The sequence below is a fragment of the Zingiber officinale genome, chromosome 7B, assembly GCF_018446385.1.
Source record: "Zingiber officinale cultivar Zhangliang chromosome 7B, Zo_v1.1, whole genome shotgun sequence".
NCBI lineage: Eukaryota > Viridiplantae > Streptophyta > Magnoliopsida > Zingiberales > Zingiberaceae > Zingiber > Zingiber officinale.
This window is the reverse complement of record NC_055999.1, coordinates 18,012,448-18,031,692: the sequence shown is the minus strand read 5'-3', so window position 1 is coordinate 18,031,692 and position 19,245 is coordinate 18,012,448. Positions and strand designations below refer to the sequence as shown.

The 19,245-nt window shown below is 35.1% G+C and overlaps 1 protein-coding gene and 1 long non-coding RNA gene across 2 annotated transcripts; one reads left to right on the top strand and one right to left on the bottom strand.

Annotated features, from left to right (window-relative positions):
* Positions 1–9,763: 9,763 nt before the first annotated feature.
* On the top strand, positions 9,764–14,302 carry LOC122005448. Its single transcript, XM_042560483.1, has 6 exons — positions 9,764–10,475; positions 12,039–12,230; positions 12,315–12,554; positions 13,098–13,315; positions 13,499–13,753; positions 13,861–14,302. Exons 1-6 carry the CDS (start codon positions 10,025–10,027, stop codon positions 14,116–14,118), a joined length of 1,614 nt encoding a protein of 537 aa, XP_042416417.1. The 5' UTR covers positions 9,764–10,024; the 3' UTR covers positions 14,119–14,302.
* A 1,082-nt stretch (positions 14,303–15,384) lies between these two features.
* On the bottom strand, positions 15,385–18,585 carry LOC122005449. The gene is made up of 2 exons (XR_006118398.1): positions 15,716–18,585; positions 15,385–15,641 (listed from the first exon to the last, which is right to left on the bottom strand). It is a non-coding gene; the product is annotated as an uncharacterized LOC122005449 (long non-coding RNA).
* Positions 18,586–19,245: the final 660 nt, after the last annotated feature.

The following is a 19,245-nucleotide window of genomic DNA, read 5'->3' as shown; positions in this document are numbered from 1 at the left end:
TTGCATCCCTCGGATATCTCCCCATCCTTCACGCCTTGCCTTCAGGAGGTTCCTTCGGCCTCATCCTAGTTGTCGGGTCTTCCTTGCCAAGCCATACCAGGACTTACCTTGCCAAGACCACATGTTTGGACTTACACCCTTTGCCAAGATCACACTTGGACTTTCCAATTGTCTGACTCCTCACCAAGTCTTTCTCCTTTGCCAAGATCACACTTAGACTTTCTCCTGCTTAGCTCCACACTAGGACTTTCCCGTTGCCTGGCTCCTCACCAGGACTTTCTCTAATCTAGCTCCACACTAAGACTTTCCAAATGCCTAACCCCCAGTTAGGATTTTCCCAGTCAAGTCTCCTATCAACCTTGACCTACTTGACTTGTATTCTCATCAACCTGGTCAATCTTTTGACTATCTTCACAACCGAACGATTGCTCCAGCAATCTCCTTATATTGTCAAACATCAAAACTCAACTCCTGACTCAAGCTTGACTCAACTCAAGCTTAATCAAACTGGTCAACCTTGACCTAGGGAAATTGCCTCATTTCTCCACCTTCGGTTGTTCTGAGAAGAAGTTTGTGTTTATAGTGGAGAGTGCATATTGTGTGGATCCTTAGATTAGTCACCTCTTTTTAAGATGGATACCAAGTAAATCCTTGTGTTAGCTTATAGTGTTTTTGAAAAATCACATACTACATGTAACATCGTACAATTATTATATTTAATTTTAGAAGAATATAGATTAATTCATAAAATATTTTCATTATCATTAGATAATGCTAATTCTAATACTACTTGAATAGAAGATCTAAAATTTATTTGTCAACATATTATTGATAGTTCATTTTTTCATATTCGTTATATATGTCATGTTTTAAATTTATGTGTTCAAGATGGATTAAAAATTTTATAAAATCATATTAAATCAATTAGAATTGTATTTTTTTTATTTATGATCGTATACATCTATAATAAAACAACGAGATAGGTTTTGAAAACTAATGGAATGAGACTTAAAAAAAATTCCACGTGATGTATCAACACGTTAGAATTCAACATATCAATTATTACAATATTTATTTCAATATAAATAATTATTATGTTTATTTTGTTAGGACCAAAAGTAGCTAGAGGGGGGGGGGGGGGGGGGGGGGAATAGCTCGTCGCGTGCCCGTTGTTCGGCGTTGCTTGTTTCTTCGAAGATGTGCAGCGGAAAATACAAAAACAAATCACACAACGCTAACACGGTTGGTTTACTTGGTATCCACCTCACAAGAGGTGACTAGTCCAAGGATCCACACCTACACACACACCCTTCACTAAATAAAACTCTCCTTTATGGTAACTACCAAGGGCGGAGAAGCCCTACAAGACTCAATACAAGAAGAAGAAAGGGTAGTAAAGAAATACAAGCTTACAATGAGTGTACAAACCCTAACCCTAGTTTCTTCTTCTTGCTTTGATCCGCCTATTGACTTGAAAGAGCCTCCAAGAACCTTCAAGAACTGGCGATCTCGAGCTTGAGAAGAGCTGTGGAGAAGCTGGTGAAGATCTGAAATGAATCGGTGAAGGAGTGCCGAAGACAACGCTCGCCTGCGGCTCAAATACGACTCAACGGTCGGATCCCGATCGATTCGATTTTTCCCAATCGATCGGGGAGGCTTTGGATCGGGGAGGCTTTGGATCGCGCGAAGCAGCAGCGTCCCAATCGATCCACTGATCGATTGAGACCTCTGGATCGATCCACTGATCGATCCAGAAGCTTTCTGTTCGCTTGAAAAGGTCTGGATCGATCCACTGATCGATCCAGCACTTGGTTTTTGCCCAAAGCCAAGTCCCAAACCTCCCAAACCAACATCCAGTCAACCTTAACCTGTTGGTACGTCATGCCTAGCATCTAGTTACTCCCTTGACCTGCTAGGACTCCCTCACCAAGTGTCCGGTCAATCCCTTTGACCCACTTGGACTTTTCCTTCATGCCAAGCATCCGGTCACTCTCTTGACCTACTTGGACTTTTCTTTCATGCCAAGTATCCGGTCACTCTCTTGACCTACTTGGACTTTTACCTAGCTTCACTCACTAGGGTTTTCAATCTGCCTAGCTTCACTCACTAGGACTTTCACCTGGCTTCACTCACCAGGATTTCCATCCGCCTGGCTTCACTCACCAGGACTTCCATACTGCCTACCTTCACTCACTAGGACTTTCACCTGGCTTCACTCACCAGGATTTCCATCTGCCTAGCTTCACTCACTAGGACTTTCACCTGGCTTCACTCACCAGGGTTTCCTTCCGGTCAGGTATACCTACTTGACTCTTCTTCATTCACACTGATCAGTCCCTGATCAGAATCTCCCCATATGAACAACTGCACCTGCATTGTCCATGTGTCTACATGTATTGTCAAACATCGAAACTATGACCAAGACTCAAGCTTGGTCAAACCAGTCAACCTTGACCTAAGGGATATTGCACCAACATATTTTTTACAAATAATACTGATATATATTTATTTCACAATAATATAATATTTACAGTAATATTTATAAAAGTTTAAAAATATTTAATGATACAATCGAACAATCATTACAAGAATTCTGACTTTTAACGACGCACAACACGGTTAATGTCGTAAAATGTGATATTTTAGTGATGCTTAGAGCATTTCGCATCGCTAAAAGATAGAACATTAGGAGGGAATTTTTCCACATTTATTTTGTATCATTTAGCGACACATTAAGCAATACACGTCGCCAAACGAAGGTCTTCGGCGATGTACACATCACTCCACATCACTAAAAGGTAATGCAAATCCCCCCTTTAATTTGGATCATTTGGCGACACAACACAAAAAACATGTCGCCAAATGTGACACTTTAGCGACGCATTCTGCACTCAACGTCACTAATATTAGTAGGAATTTTTCCCACCTCAAATTATGGTCATTTGGTGACGTATAGACATTAAATGTCGCTAAAATAAAATTCGAGATTAAAAAATTTTGCGGTATGTGAAAAGACCTCGCTCCAACCCCATTTATGAAAATCCCTCGTCCAACTTGTTAAGGTGAGGTCACAAGGTCAGAACTCATTGGTGATGAGGTTGGACATTGTATAGAGAGCTCACCATAGAAATAAAAGATTTCAAAGACAGATCTTTTTAAATGAAATTAAAATTTATTTTAAATTTTAATAAATCATAAATGAATTTATTTAAAACGAGCTTTTTTTTTTAAAAAAAATTATAAATCAAAATAAATACGGTTTGAAAATAAATCTTAGACAAAATTAAAATAAAAAAAATTATTAAATAATTCTTATTTTATTTTATTTTATTTTAATAAATTAAAACTCTATTTTCTTATTCTATTTTTTAATTATAAATTAAAATAAATATCATTTGAAAATAAATTAGAAAGAAATTTATTAAATAATTATTATTTTATTTTATTTTAATAAATTAAAACCTTATTCACCTTTGGTATTCTCCTTTAAAAAAATTATAAATTAAAATAAATATCATTTTCAAATAAAATTGAAAGAAATTTATTAAATAATTCTTATTTTATTTTAATAAATTAAAACCATATTCTTTGTTAGTTCGTGTATTCTTATCGTCGCCGATTTTGTATCGTCGCCATTGTCGATTTCTTCTCTCTTGTACATCTCACTCGCCGAGGATCTCTTGCTCTCTCTCAATAGGTAATCCTTAGTTTATTCTTCTTCCTTACTGTCATGTTGCACGTCCTTATTGTCGATCGTAGATGTGCGCGACCAATGTCCTCTTTGGTGACGCGCGACCAAATTACAATGACCTACTGCCGCCTCCTTGATCGCAGATGCACACAACTAGTGGCCTTTTTGGCGGCAAGCGACTAGTGGCCTCTTTGGCCATGAGAGACCAAATCGTAGTGACCTGCTGCCGCCTCCTTGGCCACAGCCGCTGCCACCATTAGTTTTATAGCCTTGCTGATATATATGTTGGTTTCTACAATTACTAGCCTTGCTTAATCTCTCATATTGATTTTTCTACTAAATTAATCTACAAAATAGAAATATAAATGTATTTTTTGCAGTGCAATTGCTCGTGTAACATCAATTATACTTTATCATTTGATCTATCTTACATAGGCATTTAAGAAACAACTAAGAAAGTAATTTAAAATTAGTTAACTAAATCTATATCATGTCATCATATTAAAATTGTGTCACTCTCTATTTTCTCTTGGCAATTTGTGTTTCAAGTTGGGTGATATTTATGGTGTTCTCTACAATTACTAGCCTTGTTTATTCTCACATATTGATTTTGCTACTATAATTTCTGTTGAATGCTCTTCTGCTTGTGTATAGATTAGATGTTACCTGCATCTTAACATTTTTCAATTATAATTGTAGAGATTATTATTTTTTCCTTTTTTTTACAGGATGTCTAGTTTAAATGGTAGTAGTTCAAGTGCTAATGAGGGTGGATCAGGAGGTGATGGAAGAGGTAGACAAACAACATGGAGACAACAATCTTGTAGTAGAGTTCTCAAGAAGACATTAAAAACGCAAAAAAAAAAAAAAAAGATAAATTGAAGGTTGAATTTGAAGAGCATACCGAGGGTAGTCTTAGAGAAAATGGAAAATGGTTTAATAACTTAATAGCTCAAATAGTTCGAGACACAATATCTCCTCGTATTACGGGTTGGGAGGATGTCTCTTTGGTCGAAAAACAACTAATCTTTGACTGTCTTGATGTAAGATTGAGAAATTACATTATGTTCTTTAATGTATTATGCTCTTATTATATAATAATTTATATATTTATGAGTTCTTTTTTAGAACAAATTTGAATATGAAAAGACAAGCTTGGTGATTGCAGAGGTAGAGCGGTTTGCCATGAGAGCTATTTGAGAAGGAAGGTATAAGATGAGGAGGCACCCGAAGCAATTCGGGGGATTGGGAAATAAAGATGCACCAGAGAGGAAGTCGTACAAGAGAGTGAGCCAAGATGATTGGGATTTTCTTTGTAATTATTTTGGCACAAAAAAAACAAATGGTTAGTAATAATTAAATTAGTTGATAAATATATTTTTATTGTTACTTGCACTAATATTATCTCTTTTTATAGGAAATATCTGAAAAGAATACTAATAATCGGTTTAATAGGCAACTTGAAGGCGCTCATGGATCAAAGACTTTGGTTCAACATTATCACAAAGCTATAAGTTTTATTTGAAAATAAAATTTCTTATCACAATTTGTATGATAATAAATTGTTTCAATTTTTAAGACTGATCCTATGACAGGAGAGCTTCCGAGTGTGATCGACACCTTCGAGAAATTTTTTTCACAAAGGAGGAAAATGGAAAAATGATTGGGTTGCACAAAAACATGTAACTATCTATTACTATGTTATCAAGGGTAAGCATTGAAAACATCTAAGTATCTTTTCTACTCTTCTATTTCTTATGATGCATTTTAAGCTATTCTTGCTGTGTTAGCTATTGGCAGATGTTAATATACGTTGTTCCATTTTTGTTTCCAACACTTCCTATTTGTTATTTCATACATAAACACTTTATTATTTTATACATAAATAGGAAGATGAAAATGATCATTTTTTATAACGTATAAATAGTTGTCACTCCTAGTCCATTAATTATCAGTTTTACTTTTGTACACCATTATTACTATTGCATATGTTATTCAGTTCTATTCTTTGTCAATGTCCTTATGTATGTATGTCTTGTAATGTGTATTTATACACCTTGAGAGTCTCTTCACCAAAGTGAGAAACTTATTGTGCATTAGATGTATGCGTGCTTTGAATTGCATTTATTATGATATATTATGCTGATACATTTCTAAATTCAGGATACTAAATGCTTATTCTAAAGTACCTTCAAAGCCTAAGATGACTTATAAAAGGAATTTCTGTTGTTATCATAGAATTGACTAAGACTCTATGTACCTAATTACGTAATAGGTGTTAGTGTGTTTCTATATGTTGCTTGCATGCTTTTTAATGTTTTGTTTTAAGAATACTGATTAATGAATATCTATACATAATACTTGTTATTTGATCCGATTGTATTTTAATCGTGTTGTCTGCATATATAGTTGATACGAATTTCACATAATTCCTTCCGTCTCATCGAATTAATGTAAAATGAAATAGCATTTAGTTATTTATTTGTATATTTGGTGATTAATTTGTTTATAATTTTTTACATATTGTTGATGTATTTATTCATAAAAATTAAATTTTTTAATATATTATTTTGCATACTAATATTTTTTTAGGGTAGATTTTCAATTGACTCAGCTAGAAAGTGAAGTGTTCACCTCTACTGTTGATAATGTGCGTTAGCCAAAGGATGTCGATATCATAACGCAAGTCTTAGGCTCACAGTCTTATTACGTGAAGGGTTTAGGTCCATTACCTAAACTATCTGTAATGGATGGTTCTAAAGCTACAAACATCAGTTCAAAACATCATGATGATTATGAAAAAATTGCAACTATGCAAACGATTGATGAACAAAATCAGACTATATGTTAGTAGAATCAAAAATTTGAAGCATGATTGCACCAGCTTCAACAGGTCATTCCTGGCTTCTCATTCCAACCTCCACCAACATGCTTTTCAATTTGATCTCCTCCACCACCTCCCCTGCCTCCATCATCGACTATGTAGTTTTTTTGTTTTGCAACATTATGTAACACATATTTCACTACTTATGTTCTTTTGGACAATATTTGACTAGTTATGTTCATGTTTTAAAAATATTTGACTAATTAATAGTAAATTGTACTTTTGCGATACATTTTAGACACATTATAAAGTTGTCACTGAATGAGCAATATATTTTGTAATGCATAGAACGCGTCACAAATAATTAAAGAAAAAAACGTAGCAAAAATACATTTCGCAACACATTTCGTGTGTCGCGACATGTTAGAACCTTTTGGCGACGCATAAAAGAAAGTGTCGCCAATATTAGTGTCGTGAAATGATAGCACCTTTGACGACATCATTTGGCGACACATAAAGGAAGGTGTCGCCAATACTTGCGTTGCGAAATGCTGTAACCTTTGGCGACGCATACTTTAATGCGTCACGAAAGATCATATTGACTTTTGCATATGAACCAATTGCGATGCACACCGGCGACACCTGTTTGCATCGTAAAATGTTCCGCAACGCGTTTTACGTACATATGGCGACGCTAAAAAGCATTACTAAAAGTCAGAATTCTTGTAATGAATTTTCTCATGTTTATTATCCCACTGTTCATTCAGTTTTAGAGAATTTTTCTAGTAAAATATTAATTTTAAATGAACATCTTACTATTTTATTAAAAATCTCCCCCCTTTACTAACTAATTTTGGTGAAGCCTAAAATGTATTTACGTTAATATCCTTTTTTCTATTCACACTAAAAATAATTCCAAGGTTTATTAGTAATTTCATAAGTGAAACAATCAGTGATCTAGAGTTCGAGACTCAGCTACAGCGTATTATTATGAATTTTTCTCATCATTAATTTTCTCTGGTTATTTTATATAAAAAAAATATAGTTCTCTTTAGTTCCATATCTTAGAATTGACAATACTATGATCAAAAAAGTTTCTATAAATATTTTAGGCCGACGATGTTAAAAAATATACTTTTCTTAGTTTTTTTTACTAAGACAAGTATAATATTAAATTAAAATAATTTTTTGCATAGGAAAGCCAATTACAGTAGTTTGTTGCTGGGATTCTCTAACGTCACTATTGCATGGGTCTGATGAATCTTACCCAAATAAAGGGTGACACTAGAAAATCCAAACAATTCGGATTTTCAAAGACCCAAATAATTTATATATTATTATATTACAATATTATTATATTACACACGCAACGCGGGTGCAATCACACTGTATTAATAATAAATCTTTATCTTCTTCCATATTAACTATGAAAACTAAATAGGAATTTTTTTATTTTATTCCTAAAATTTATTTAATTATATTACTTTACATCCTCGATTTAAATTGAAAATTTTACAAAAAATATTAACTTTATATTATATTACGATGCTTTAATTCTATTTAAAAATTCTTCTTTTTTATCCAATTAATATTATATATAATGTTAAAATTTATTTATATGATATTTATAATTAATATTATATAAAATATGAAATACAAACTAATATTTCCGAAACACAACAAACTACTATTATTAATTTAAAAATTTACAAAATACAACTTTTATTAAAAGAACAGACGAAATGTACACAAGGATTCTCAAGTTTCACATAGGAATTTGAGAATTATTTTATAACTTCTTTTGATTTTAATGAAGTAAATAGCGAAAATTTTGTAATCATGAAGTGGTAACTCAGAAGGGTCAAAGCTTTCCCATTTTCTCCTTAATCGTTAAAGAAATTTTAGGTTATCTAGTGTCAACTGTTGTTATGGAGTAGATGTTTCCAGAGGCAACATATTAAATGAACGGTGATAGACTTTGTCTCCCAACTCATTAGAAGCTCAAACATTACTTGACAATTGGACTAGAGGGGAGAAAAAAATCCAAGGAATGCAACTTTCAAATGACGAAATCGAAGATTTTGATACTGAAGGAACGAATATAATAAAAACAAGAAATAGAAGTGAGTAAAAACATCACTTCCAAATGTAAAACGAAAAAAATGTAAAAGAACTATACGATCTTTGATTCGCAAGCCCTTTTTTTAAAATAAATTTTATATTTTTTAATAGAATAATCGTGAACCGTGACGAATCGTGGCGAACTGTGAACCGAACTATGAATCGTAGGTTCCGAACCGTGAACCATAACCATTTTTGAAAGGTTAGGTTAAGAGTCGACCTGTCAAGAACTATCGAACTGACAATTCTAAATCATCAAACTGATAAATTTGAATTATCGAATCGACAATTCTGAACTATCAAATTGATAATTCCTAACCAAAAAAAAATGTTGATTCCGAGCCATGATAGACTTCATGGTCCCTCGCAAATTTTCAAAGGCCATCATTCATAATTGTAGTAACTAAGCATGAGATAGAGTAGAAGCCAAATAAGCCCCATGTGCCATGTCCCTCTTCATTATCCCAATTTTACTCGTTTATAATTTAAAAAATGGATATCTTGTAAATTAAAATAATTAACTGTATTATGCGTAGATAATATATCCGGTCCTTACTAATAATTAGAAGAAAAAAAATCTATATAAAATCCAATAAAATCTAACACTTTTTCATTCGCCCTTCTTTTATCATTAAATATACCCGTAACCTCCACCGCACTAGTCTCCATCATCGCTCTTTTCTCACCTAATCCTTTTCTGAAGTAAACATATTTTTTTCCTTTCCTCCCTTCCGGCTCCATTCTTCCAATGTAAACAGTCCACCTCCAATAACTAATTATTCACCATCCACCGTCTCTTTCGCCATATCAATTCATCGTACGGCCAAAAACGACTCCCTACCGAACTCGCCGCCTGGCCGACGCCTAAACCGTGGACTGTGTCCTTTCGGCGGATCGTAGTCGGACCTGAACCTGTCATGCACGCTTAGTATACTGGGGGCGTGTTTCTCACCTCTCAGGCGATCCGAGACCGGCAACCGAAGGTGGGCCCGGCCTCATCCATTCGCACATGCCTAAAGCGTAACCGTTACGCCGGTGATGACGGAGATCTTACGTGGAGGCATCCTCGCTGTCGGTGCGGGAGACCTACGCGGGTCTCCGCCGTCCAACCACTCGACGCCACTGGCGAGTCGCTCGTCTCCTCTTTCTTTGCGCACTAAAGCGAGTAGTTGGTAATAGTAGTTAGGGAAACCGATCGAGAAGAAGAGGAGGAGGCCGATCTCCGTCCATGGAGGTCATCGTCCTCCGCTGCGGTGTTTCGTGGCCCTGAGTCGACTTCATCCACTGCTCTCATCTCTCCGTCGCCTTCCAGTAGCTTCTATTCCACGCTAATCTTCCACTCCCCCGCAGAGGCGCAGAGCGGCCGATTTTTGGTGGAGGCGGCGGCGATGTCGTCAGCGAGGAACGGGGTGGCGTGGCAGGAAGACCTCGCCAGCATGGTGGATGACGCAGGGATCCGACACCGTGCCGGCGCCACGCCGGCTACGGCGGAGGAGGAGCCGGGCATGGGGAGTCTAGGCGAGAGCGTCTTCGGGAGAGGGTTTTACGGACCCTACGAAGAGGGAGGCAGGACGCGGTCGGAGGAGAATTTCAAGGAGAAGATGATGGGGTTCGTGATGGCCACAGGGGAAATGCTTCGGGAGCTTGGCCGCGGGTGCTGGGACATAGCGCAGCAGAGCCTCGAGGGCGTGGAGGAAACCTATGTCGGGAGGCAGGTCAGGGGGCATTGGGATGCGGTCTCGGGGCGGCTCGAGTTCTTGAACGAGTATCTACCAGAGGATCGCGATCCGGCTCAGGCTTGGCCGATTGTCATCGCCGTCTTTCTCGTCGCTCTTCTTGGTAATGAATCCTGTCAATATCAAAAGGTTGTTTTATTTCTTTCATTCTTTCTTCCTTTCTTTCTTTGTTTTTTTAGTGATTTCATATAATTCTTGTTTACAGTTGCTTCGTTGTTAACCAGAATCTAAATATTCGTTCCGATGGCACCAAACAAATATCTGCAATTAAAATATACAGTAAAGAAAAGATGAAATCTTTTATCCAAGAACTTCTCGAAAGCATTCTTGAAGTGCAAATTTTCAGTGTTTAACTATTTGTGTGTCAGTATTCTTGCTTTAGAATTCCTTTTATGAGAGTAGCAACTTTCCTTTCCTGGACCATCCACTGATTGCCTTGCTATTTTGATTTTTGCTTGATCTATAAGTTTGTGTATGCATTGCCTTGATATCAGTGGTATGCAGTAAATAGTTGTCATTTGCTCTTTCATCAACGCACATAGCAGAATCTCTACATTCCGCCATTTAGTCAAGGCGTTCAAATTTCTGTAGGTGTCTACCATCCTTATCCATTTCATTAAAAAAATACGATTAGTTTCTTCATGCGCATTTCTTAATCTCAGTTAAAATTTGTATTTTTGCACTCATGCATGCTTTTTTTCTTTTTCTTTTTTGCATATGTCTAATTGTAATTATGACTTCCATATCTCTATTTTATGTTTTCCCTGTTTTAACATGAAAAATCGAACAATTATTTATTAATGTTTGCCACCTTTGAATTTATCAGTGGAGAATGGTGTCAAAAGTTTGATGGAAATATTTTCTTAAAAAAGTAATCCAATTATAGTGTACGGGAGATGAAAACTAAAATTAGAAAATTTTCATGACCAAACAAGACCAAAATGTAACTAAAATTTATCAGCAATGTAATTGCTATTACTCTATCCTTATTATCTTTGATAGTGTCAGGCACCTGTTGGGTACTTAAAGAAAATTAATATGTTCCACAATATCTTTGTACACGCTGCTCCAATTTTTCATGACAAACATGTTAGTGATAATTACCCCTTGATTCAAACTTGCAATATGCCTCAAGTAATGAAGGCATGCCATGACCCTAATTGTTCTCTTATTTCTGTCATATATTGTTGCTTGGATACCGACACCCTCAATGGACATCCAATATCCCTAATGATTACTTGTTTAAAATTTACAAGTAGTCATTGGACACTACACCCATGTGATATTTGTACGACAATCTGAATAAACAGTCTTATGTGTTTGATTACTTCATTTTAGTGAAAATTGCAAGAATAAATTCTGCATAACTCTTGCACTTCCCACATGTACCGTCATGGGTACGTAAGTCAAAGATGTATTTTGATCCTCTCCAAGCAGACAATTTTAGTTCTCAACGACATGGATATTTTTTTAGTTTCATTATTTCTTGAAGTGTTTGCTAGTTAGTTGTCTCTTAAATGGTAATTGTCCTGATACTAAAGTTGTACCCATTATTTGGCTTCATGAAGACTTGCATTTGACTTCCATTCAATCCTTTTAAGAGGTATTGTTTTTTTTACACATATGACCTGATTTCTTGTTTACTCTGGTCCAATATCATGTGCAGTACTAAATGTAAATAGTGGGATAGAGAATCCAGTTGAGCCACCAAAGAAACTGTATGTAAGTCCTCCTAGTGCTAGTCATATCCAACTTCTGGATGGCAGACATATAGCGTATCAAGAAAAAGGAGTTCCAGCTGAAAGAGCTAGATTCTCCATGATTGCTCCACATTCTTTTCTTTCTTCTCGTTTAGCAGGTACAATTTTTCCTTGTTTATTAATAGACTTGTCTCTTAAATTGAATTCCTAGTTTGATTTCATTTTGGTTCTCTCTCATGTAGGAATACCTGGCATTAAAGAGTCTCTGCTAGTGGAATTTGGTGTTCGTTTTGTTACTTATGATCTTCCAGGTTTTGGTGAAAGTGATCCTCATCCTGGCAGAAATCTCAACTCATCAGCTATGGATATGCTCCATTTGGCAAATGCTCTTGGTGTCATGGACAAGTTCTGGGTGTTGGGTTACTCGAGTGGAGCTATGCATGCATGGGCAGCCGCGCATTATATTCCCGACAGAATAGCAGGTAAGACTGTAACATTATGCGATCACACATCTGTTGACACTGAACTCAGATATTCAGTTCTGCAAATATTGGTTTTGCACGTTGCAAAGTAGCAAAATAACTCCTCGGACATAGATCAAGTTTGTAAAGTATTCCAAGGATAACCATGATAGAATGAGACCTGAGTGTAACATTGTACAGCTTGATGGATATGTACCACATGGATTCTGTGATCAGAATGACGGGCCCAATGACTCCAAAATTTTATTGTTGAAGTACTGAAATGGGACTTAGGTGTTAGAATTTCTTGTGGATGTGCTTTTGCACATATAATGTAGACCTTTTATGTTTCTTCTCGAGCAGTAAATGTTGTCTAGATTGAGTAAAACATTTCTTCCGTGTATCTTCACTTTCTTTTTTCTCAAAATTATAATTATTCTGGGAGTAAAACATTCATAATTTCTTTGGTGATTATATTCATTAGCAAGTGAATAAATTCTTATTCTATGTGGTTCAGTTTTGACTCTATTTTTTGTTCTGTCTCCAATTGTGCTTCCATTCCAGGTATAGCCCTGTTTGCTCCAATGGTCAATCCATATGACCCTAACCTCAACAAGGAAGAGTCGCGTAAACTTAGGGGCAAGTGGACTATGAAAAGGAAGATGATGTACTTTTTAGCTCGGAGGTTCCCTTCTCTTCTTCCATATTTCTATCACAGAAGCTTCTTGTCTGGAAAACACGGTCAGCCTGAGAAGTGGTTATCACTGACACTGGGTAACAAGGTACGTCAGATTTGATTTCCGCCGCTTAAATCCATATCATCTAGCCAACTGCGTAAAATCGTCACAAACATATTATTTTCCAGGACTACCACTTCTGAATGCTTATGATTTTTGTTTTCCAAATGTCTAGGTTGTTTTCGTTTACACAAATTAAGCTTCCAACGGCTTGTGTTATTCACACAGGATAAATCTCTATTGGAAGAATCAAGTTTTAGGGAATTCTGGGAGAGGGACGTGGCCGAATCCGTCCGTCAAGGAGATGCCAAACCCTTCAAGGAGGAAGCTGTGCTACAAGTATCAAATTGGGGTTTCAGTTTAGCTGATCTTCAAGTGCAGAAGTGCCATGAGTGTGACGGCCTTCTTTCATGGTTGAAGTCATTCTATACTGAAGTTGAAAGGGAGTGGGCAGGCTTTCTCGGTCCTATTCACCTCTGGCAGGTCAGTTCACTTTCTACATTGTTAGACATATCAGTTCAACATTTTTGATATTCAGAATGAATTGTGCTTCCTGTGTTCATTCCTAACTATTTGAAGTTATACAACAGGGGATGAATGACTATGTGGTGCCACCATCATCGACAGAGTTTGCTCGACGATTGCTTCCGAGAGCGGTAGTGCACATGATGCCGGAGGAAGGGCATTTCTCCTATTTCTGGTTATGCGATGATTGTCACTGGCACATACTATCCATTCTCTTCGGGGATCCTCAAGGCCCTCTTGCCAATGAATTGGAGATCGATGAATCGGTGAGTCAAGAATGCATGGAAGAAACAACATGGAATAATTCTACCGAGCAGGAGTAGAAAAATGGATTACTTTCTTTTCTTTTTTGGTAAAAATAAAATAAAATTCGATTGCCACATTTTCATTTAACTACTCTTCATAGCCCGCTCACAAGGAACTTTTACAGCTTCTATTCTTTAATGGATTCGTGTCACTCAGTTTTCCAGAGCAATGGCATCTGGAATTTTACAGTGCAATTCATAATTGGCTGTTGGACTGATGAAATTAAAAAGTTCCGAAAAGAAGGTATGATAAAATAAATTATTTTTAAATAAATTTAATATTTTTTATTCATGAAGTTTAATTTTACACCTTATAATTCTATTAAAAATATGTATAATTGATCTTGAAAGAAAATTTGATATTCAAAATACCTTTGTGTGCTTTATTTTAGAATAAGGTTGCTCAAAAGTGATATAGCTTTGGTTAAAGCTTGGAGGAATAATATATATTTTAAAGGTAATATGGTTTTAGTTAAAGTTGTTCCAAAGTGATATGGTGGGGGTTAAAAGCTACTCTAAAATAATGAATTTTGAAATTGTAAAAGCTGTCTTAAAGTGGAGCAAAGAAGAGCATTTTAGGTATTAAATTATAAGTAAAATATTATTTTAATAATTTTGTAAAAAAAAAAAAAGCATCTTTTGATGATATGAATAATGAAAAATACCCTTTTTTCATTTTCTGTCATTTATTAATTAGAAATTTTTAGGTGAAAATTAAAATCAAGTTGGATTATTTTTTATATAAAAAATTTGATTAAAAAAAACCCAGCGAGAAAATATTTAGTGGAGCTATAAACTAAATTTTTTATTTTATTTCATAATATTAAATACAATCTTAAAAAATATTTTTAAATTATATATATATATATGTTGAAAGATAAATGATATAAAAAACCAACCGAATTTACACAGAAAACATAAAAAAATACAAAATCAGGCACAAAGTGAAGTGATGCTTATCTCAGAATCATATTTGTCTCAACTATTTACTAGTTAAGATGGATTACCATGAAACAATGTAAATACAGCACAAACAGGTGAAGATAACATGGCCGAAGCTCCAGCCAAAATAATCAATCATCCTGTTCTACCCTTGTTGAACCTTCATGTTTGTACTCAGACGGATTACCCTGGTTGCTGCCTAAACCCTGGAATCGATATAATTGAATACGAATACTCTTCTGCAGCTCAAGAAAGTTATCTGCTTCACCTGACTACCTGGAATCCCATCTTCAACAACATAAAATGAGTCTCAGAAATGATGACACTTTTTTCTTCAACAACGATAAGCTGACTCCATGTTCGCTTGGCCTGTTATAGAAACAACTTGATTAGCATCCTTAACATTCTTGGAACAAGTCATTTTTTGAAGAACCATCCATCTTTGGCAATGGAGTAATCGAAGACTCCATGTTCGCTTGGCCTGTAATAGAAACAACTTGATTTGAATCCTTAACATTCTTGGAAGTAGTCATTTTTTGAAGAACCAACCATCTTGGGCAATGTTGGTCTTCGTCTACTTTGGTAGGAGTAAGAACCATCTGTAAAGATGTGCAGCTAATAAGCAAGTTTTAACACCTAAACTCAGCATCACTGCATGATGAACACAACATACCTATACTTTTCATGGTTTCAATTGAAGCTGACAATAAGTCGAAAATTCCTGAACCAGACTCGCCTTGAGGGCATTAGTGAGTCTGAAAAGACGGACGCGATAATTCTTTTGTTTGAATTCAAATCAAACTTGTAAAATCAATAAGGACCAACACAAGTGTACTTCAATGCATAGAACTAGCATGACCCTTCGACTATGTGCATTCACCTCTGTTTAAGCTAAAATCAGAGATTTCAAGTCCTTTCAATCAAGACCTGTTGTCACCAGCATACTTTAAAGCTAGCAAAGCCTAATAACCAAAATCTCCTTGACCACCAAAGAACGCAAATCAAATCTCATGGTCTCGATTGAAATCCTCAACTACGATCAACAGACCCAAAAAGGCTAAAACACATCCTGCTAATAAAGTTCAAAGAGCAAGATACTTCCATGTTCGAATTGTTGTGCTTCTGCATTTAGAAGACTTTTATGTCATTCACAAAAACTGATCTATTTCAGCAAAGCATTTCTATGTTTTGAAGAACTCTAGCTACCTACAAGAGATGAAGCGGCTTTAGTGTACCAAAGGAGCTCAAAAGTAGAGTAAAAAGTGCCATTTCTCCAATATTCTTCTTTGACTTTCAGCATTAGCAACTGAGTAGAATTTAAACAACTTTTGTTATAATTTTCTGTGTTTATTATCATCAAAGACCTAATTATTCAGACAATACTTTTACGGTGATCATTCACTCAACTAAACTATTTCAGCAAAAATTACAGCCATATCTACACCCCAAGTTTCATTGATGTTGTAAAGTTATTATAGAAATAATGAATACACAAGTATTATTACTCAAGAGCAATCATATGTCCGTCCAATAGATAATAAAATAAAAGTAAATAGATTAAAATGGGTTGGACATCTTCAAACACGACGAAGAGATTTTATAATTGAAAGAATCACATAGTGGAAGTTGTAAAGGGTAGAGAGAAATCAAACAAATGTTAGTCATAGTTTAAACAAATTTAGTTAATTTAAAAATTACAAATGACATAGTCTTTCATAGAGCTCAATGGAGGTATAAAATGCAAATGACCTATCCCAAATAGCTAGGACAAACATGGTTAAATGGTGACGAAGATGACCATAGCTATGCCTACACCAATGAAATTCCTAATCAGATAAACCCTAAGCTTGAATAGATCTATTAGCTTTCCCTATTGCATATGACTATTATTGAGATATTTATTTTTCATTAAATTAATGTAATGACCTACCTTATGAGTATGCCATTTTTTCGTGCATATTAATTGCATTCCATATGACATATGACGGTTTGCGTTAGACGAGTTTCAAAATATTTTTTTTTTAATCTCGTCTTCTTTTGACCCCTCTCGTTAAGTAAGGTTGCATTTACAAGGCCCAACAAGTAACATTTTTTTAAACCATATAAAAAAGAGAAAAGCATCATGTACAAAAAGGGGAGAAGTATCTGCCAAGTAGGCGAGAGCGAAATATATAACTTGGTCTCTCTTGAGGCAAGAGAAGGGACCCATTTGTTTACTCATCCCCAATAGATCCGTTCGGCTGCATTCTACAATATCACTCTGTAAGTTTGTAGATAAAGAAAAATATTTCAATCATGATTTAATTTTGATCTAAGTTCCATTCTTGAACATAAATGTGATTTTGACTCTTGATTCAGTTTTATGATCGTCTTCCCTAATAAAATGATGAGATATCCAAATTAGGGTTTTTTTATTTTTCCTAAAATTCTTGTCATTTTTTCGATCTAAAAAAAATCTGTAGCTTAGAAGCCTCGAGTTCCCATTTATAGTTATCTTTGAATGTTTTCCCAATTTTGTCGATCATATTGATAAAATAAGTTCTAGATCAGATCGAAGCGAATATATCCATTTTTGAGATGAAATTTATTTGCCTTATGGTTTTTCCTCTTTCTTTCTCTAAACTCTGGAAATCTTAATTAGGGGTATTTTCTCAATACTGTTTCTTGCATGTCCATAACTAAAACTCTACATTAACTCTGCTTATTGAGAAGAATTTGTGTTTACAAGATATACATGTGTTCCTGATGGATTTGAACTTGGCTTATGTCTCTTTCTAGGTAGTATTGTTCATGTATTTGAAGTTGTCAAGTATCTTTGCCAAAAAAAAATTTCTGTTCACCTAGATAGATCATGTTTGTGATCGTCAAAGTTTGATTAAAAGTTGTTTTAAATGATATTAATTCCAAACTCTGTTCCCTTTGCATGCAAAGTGATAGCTCCTACATGCCATCTTTGTATCAACCATGTGGATTTTATGTCAACTTGATTTAGGGTATCTTTGTTCACATTAACTTAGTTGTGTGAGTCTATCGAGGAGTCAAATAACAATTCTCCCTGATTCAATAGTGATCTCTTTGTATTTAACAAGACATTGAGACTCCTCGCTATAATGTGCTAATCAAGGCTCCTAATTAGGAATCAAAAGCTTGTACCATTCTTGCAGACACTATTTGAAGAGAATATTTTTACACATCAGTCTGGACCTTCAGTTCGAGTAGGCTTCAAGAATGAGACATTGGTAGATTTTCCTTTTCTTGAAAGATGGTTTGGGAGACTTTGTTCGCTTTTCACGGATATATATATATGAAGCATTGTTTCTCTTTGCCAATGTGAAATTAATCCCTCATCACAAATTAACATACAACAGAACATCTTTTGTAAAAAAAGATAAAGAGGCATTGCATTAGATTAACTACATATGTCTCTAGATTTGTATCATTATACAAACCAATATTTAAAACCAGTTATTCAATGCCATGCATGCTCATACTGACAAGGAAAATTAGAGGCACTGTTGTAGGTAATTTCTTTTGTAGACTTCTAGTGTCAGCTTCTTTCCACCAAATTGTATTTCATCTAGAGTTGCATGAAGGTTTTAGCTAAAGAAGAGAATTTGTTGTGTGATGTGGTAGATATATTGGAGACAAAATACCAAAACCAGTTGTATTATTGTGAAAAAAGAACAACAAAACATGAAAAATGAGAAAAGATAATTTTGTTGACACAAGGATATGAAGCCAAATTTTGTTGTATGTTATTCCTTTTAGGATATACACAAACACATTATGATTGTATGAAGGGATTCAAGTTAGCCAACTATTAAGTTTCTTCTTTTGTTGTTTGTTTTCCCTCTGACAACTCATATTTAGCATTGAGAATAGTTATTGCTGACTTGTATTGCTATATCTAATTCAGTTTCCTTTATAGTAAGTATGCAGAGTTCAAGGTTAACTTATAGTTCTATCAGGAAGAATAATTGAAGTGCCAAAGCAGAACCTTGTGTTATGACATCGTAGATATATTGGAGACTAAATGTGGCTAGTAGTTTTATTGCAAAAAGAACAACAACAAACATGAAAACTAAGAAAAGATAATTTTGTTGACACAAGGATAAGAAGATTGTTGCATCTGTTATTTATTTTGGAACGTATACATATTCAATATTTTTGTATAAAGGGATTCAAGTTAGCCAAGAATTAAGT

Bases quoted from the DNA above. Each gene is read 5' to 3' on its own strand.
- LOC122005448 (XM_042560483.1), top strand. From the start codon at position 10,025: ATGTCGTCAGCGAGGAACGGGGTGGCGTGGCAGGAAGACCTCGCCAGC. The intron at 10,476-12,038 runs GTAATGAATCCT...TATCATGTGCAG, and splicing joins CTTTCTCGTCGCTCTTCTTG to TACTAAATGTAAATAGTGGG. The intron at 13,754-13,860 runs GTCAGTTCACTT...GTTATACAACAG, and splicing joins GTCCTATTCACCTCTGGCAG to GGGATGAATGACTATGTGGT.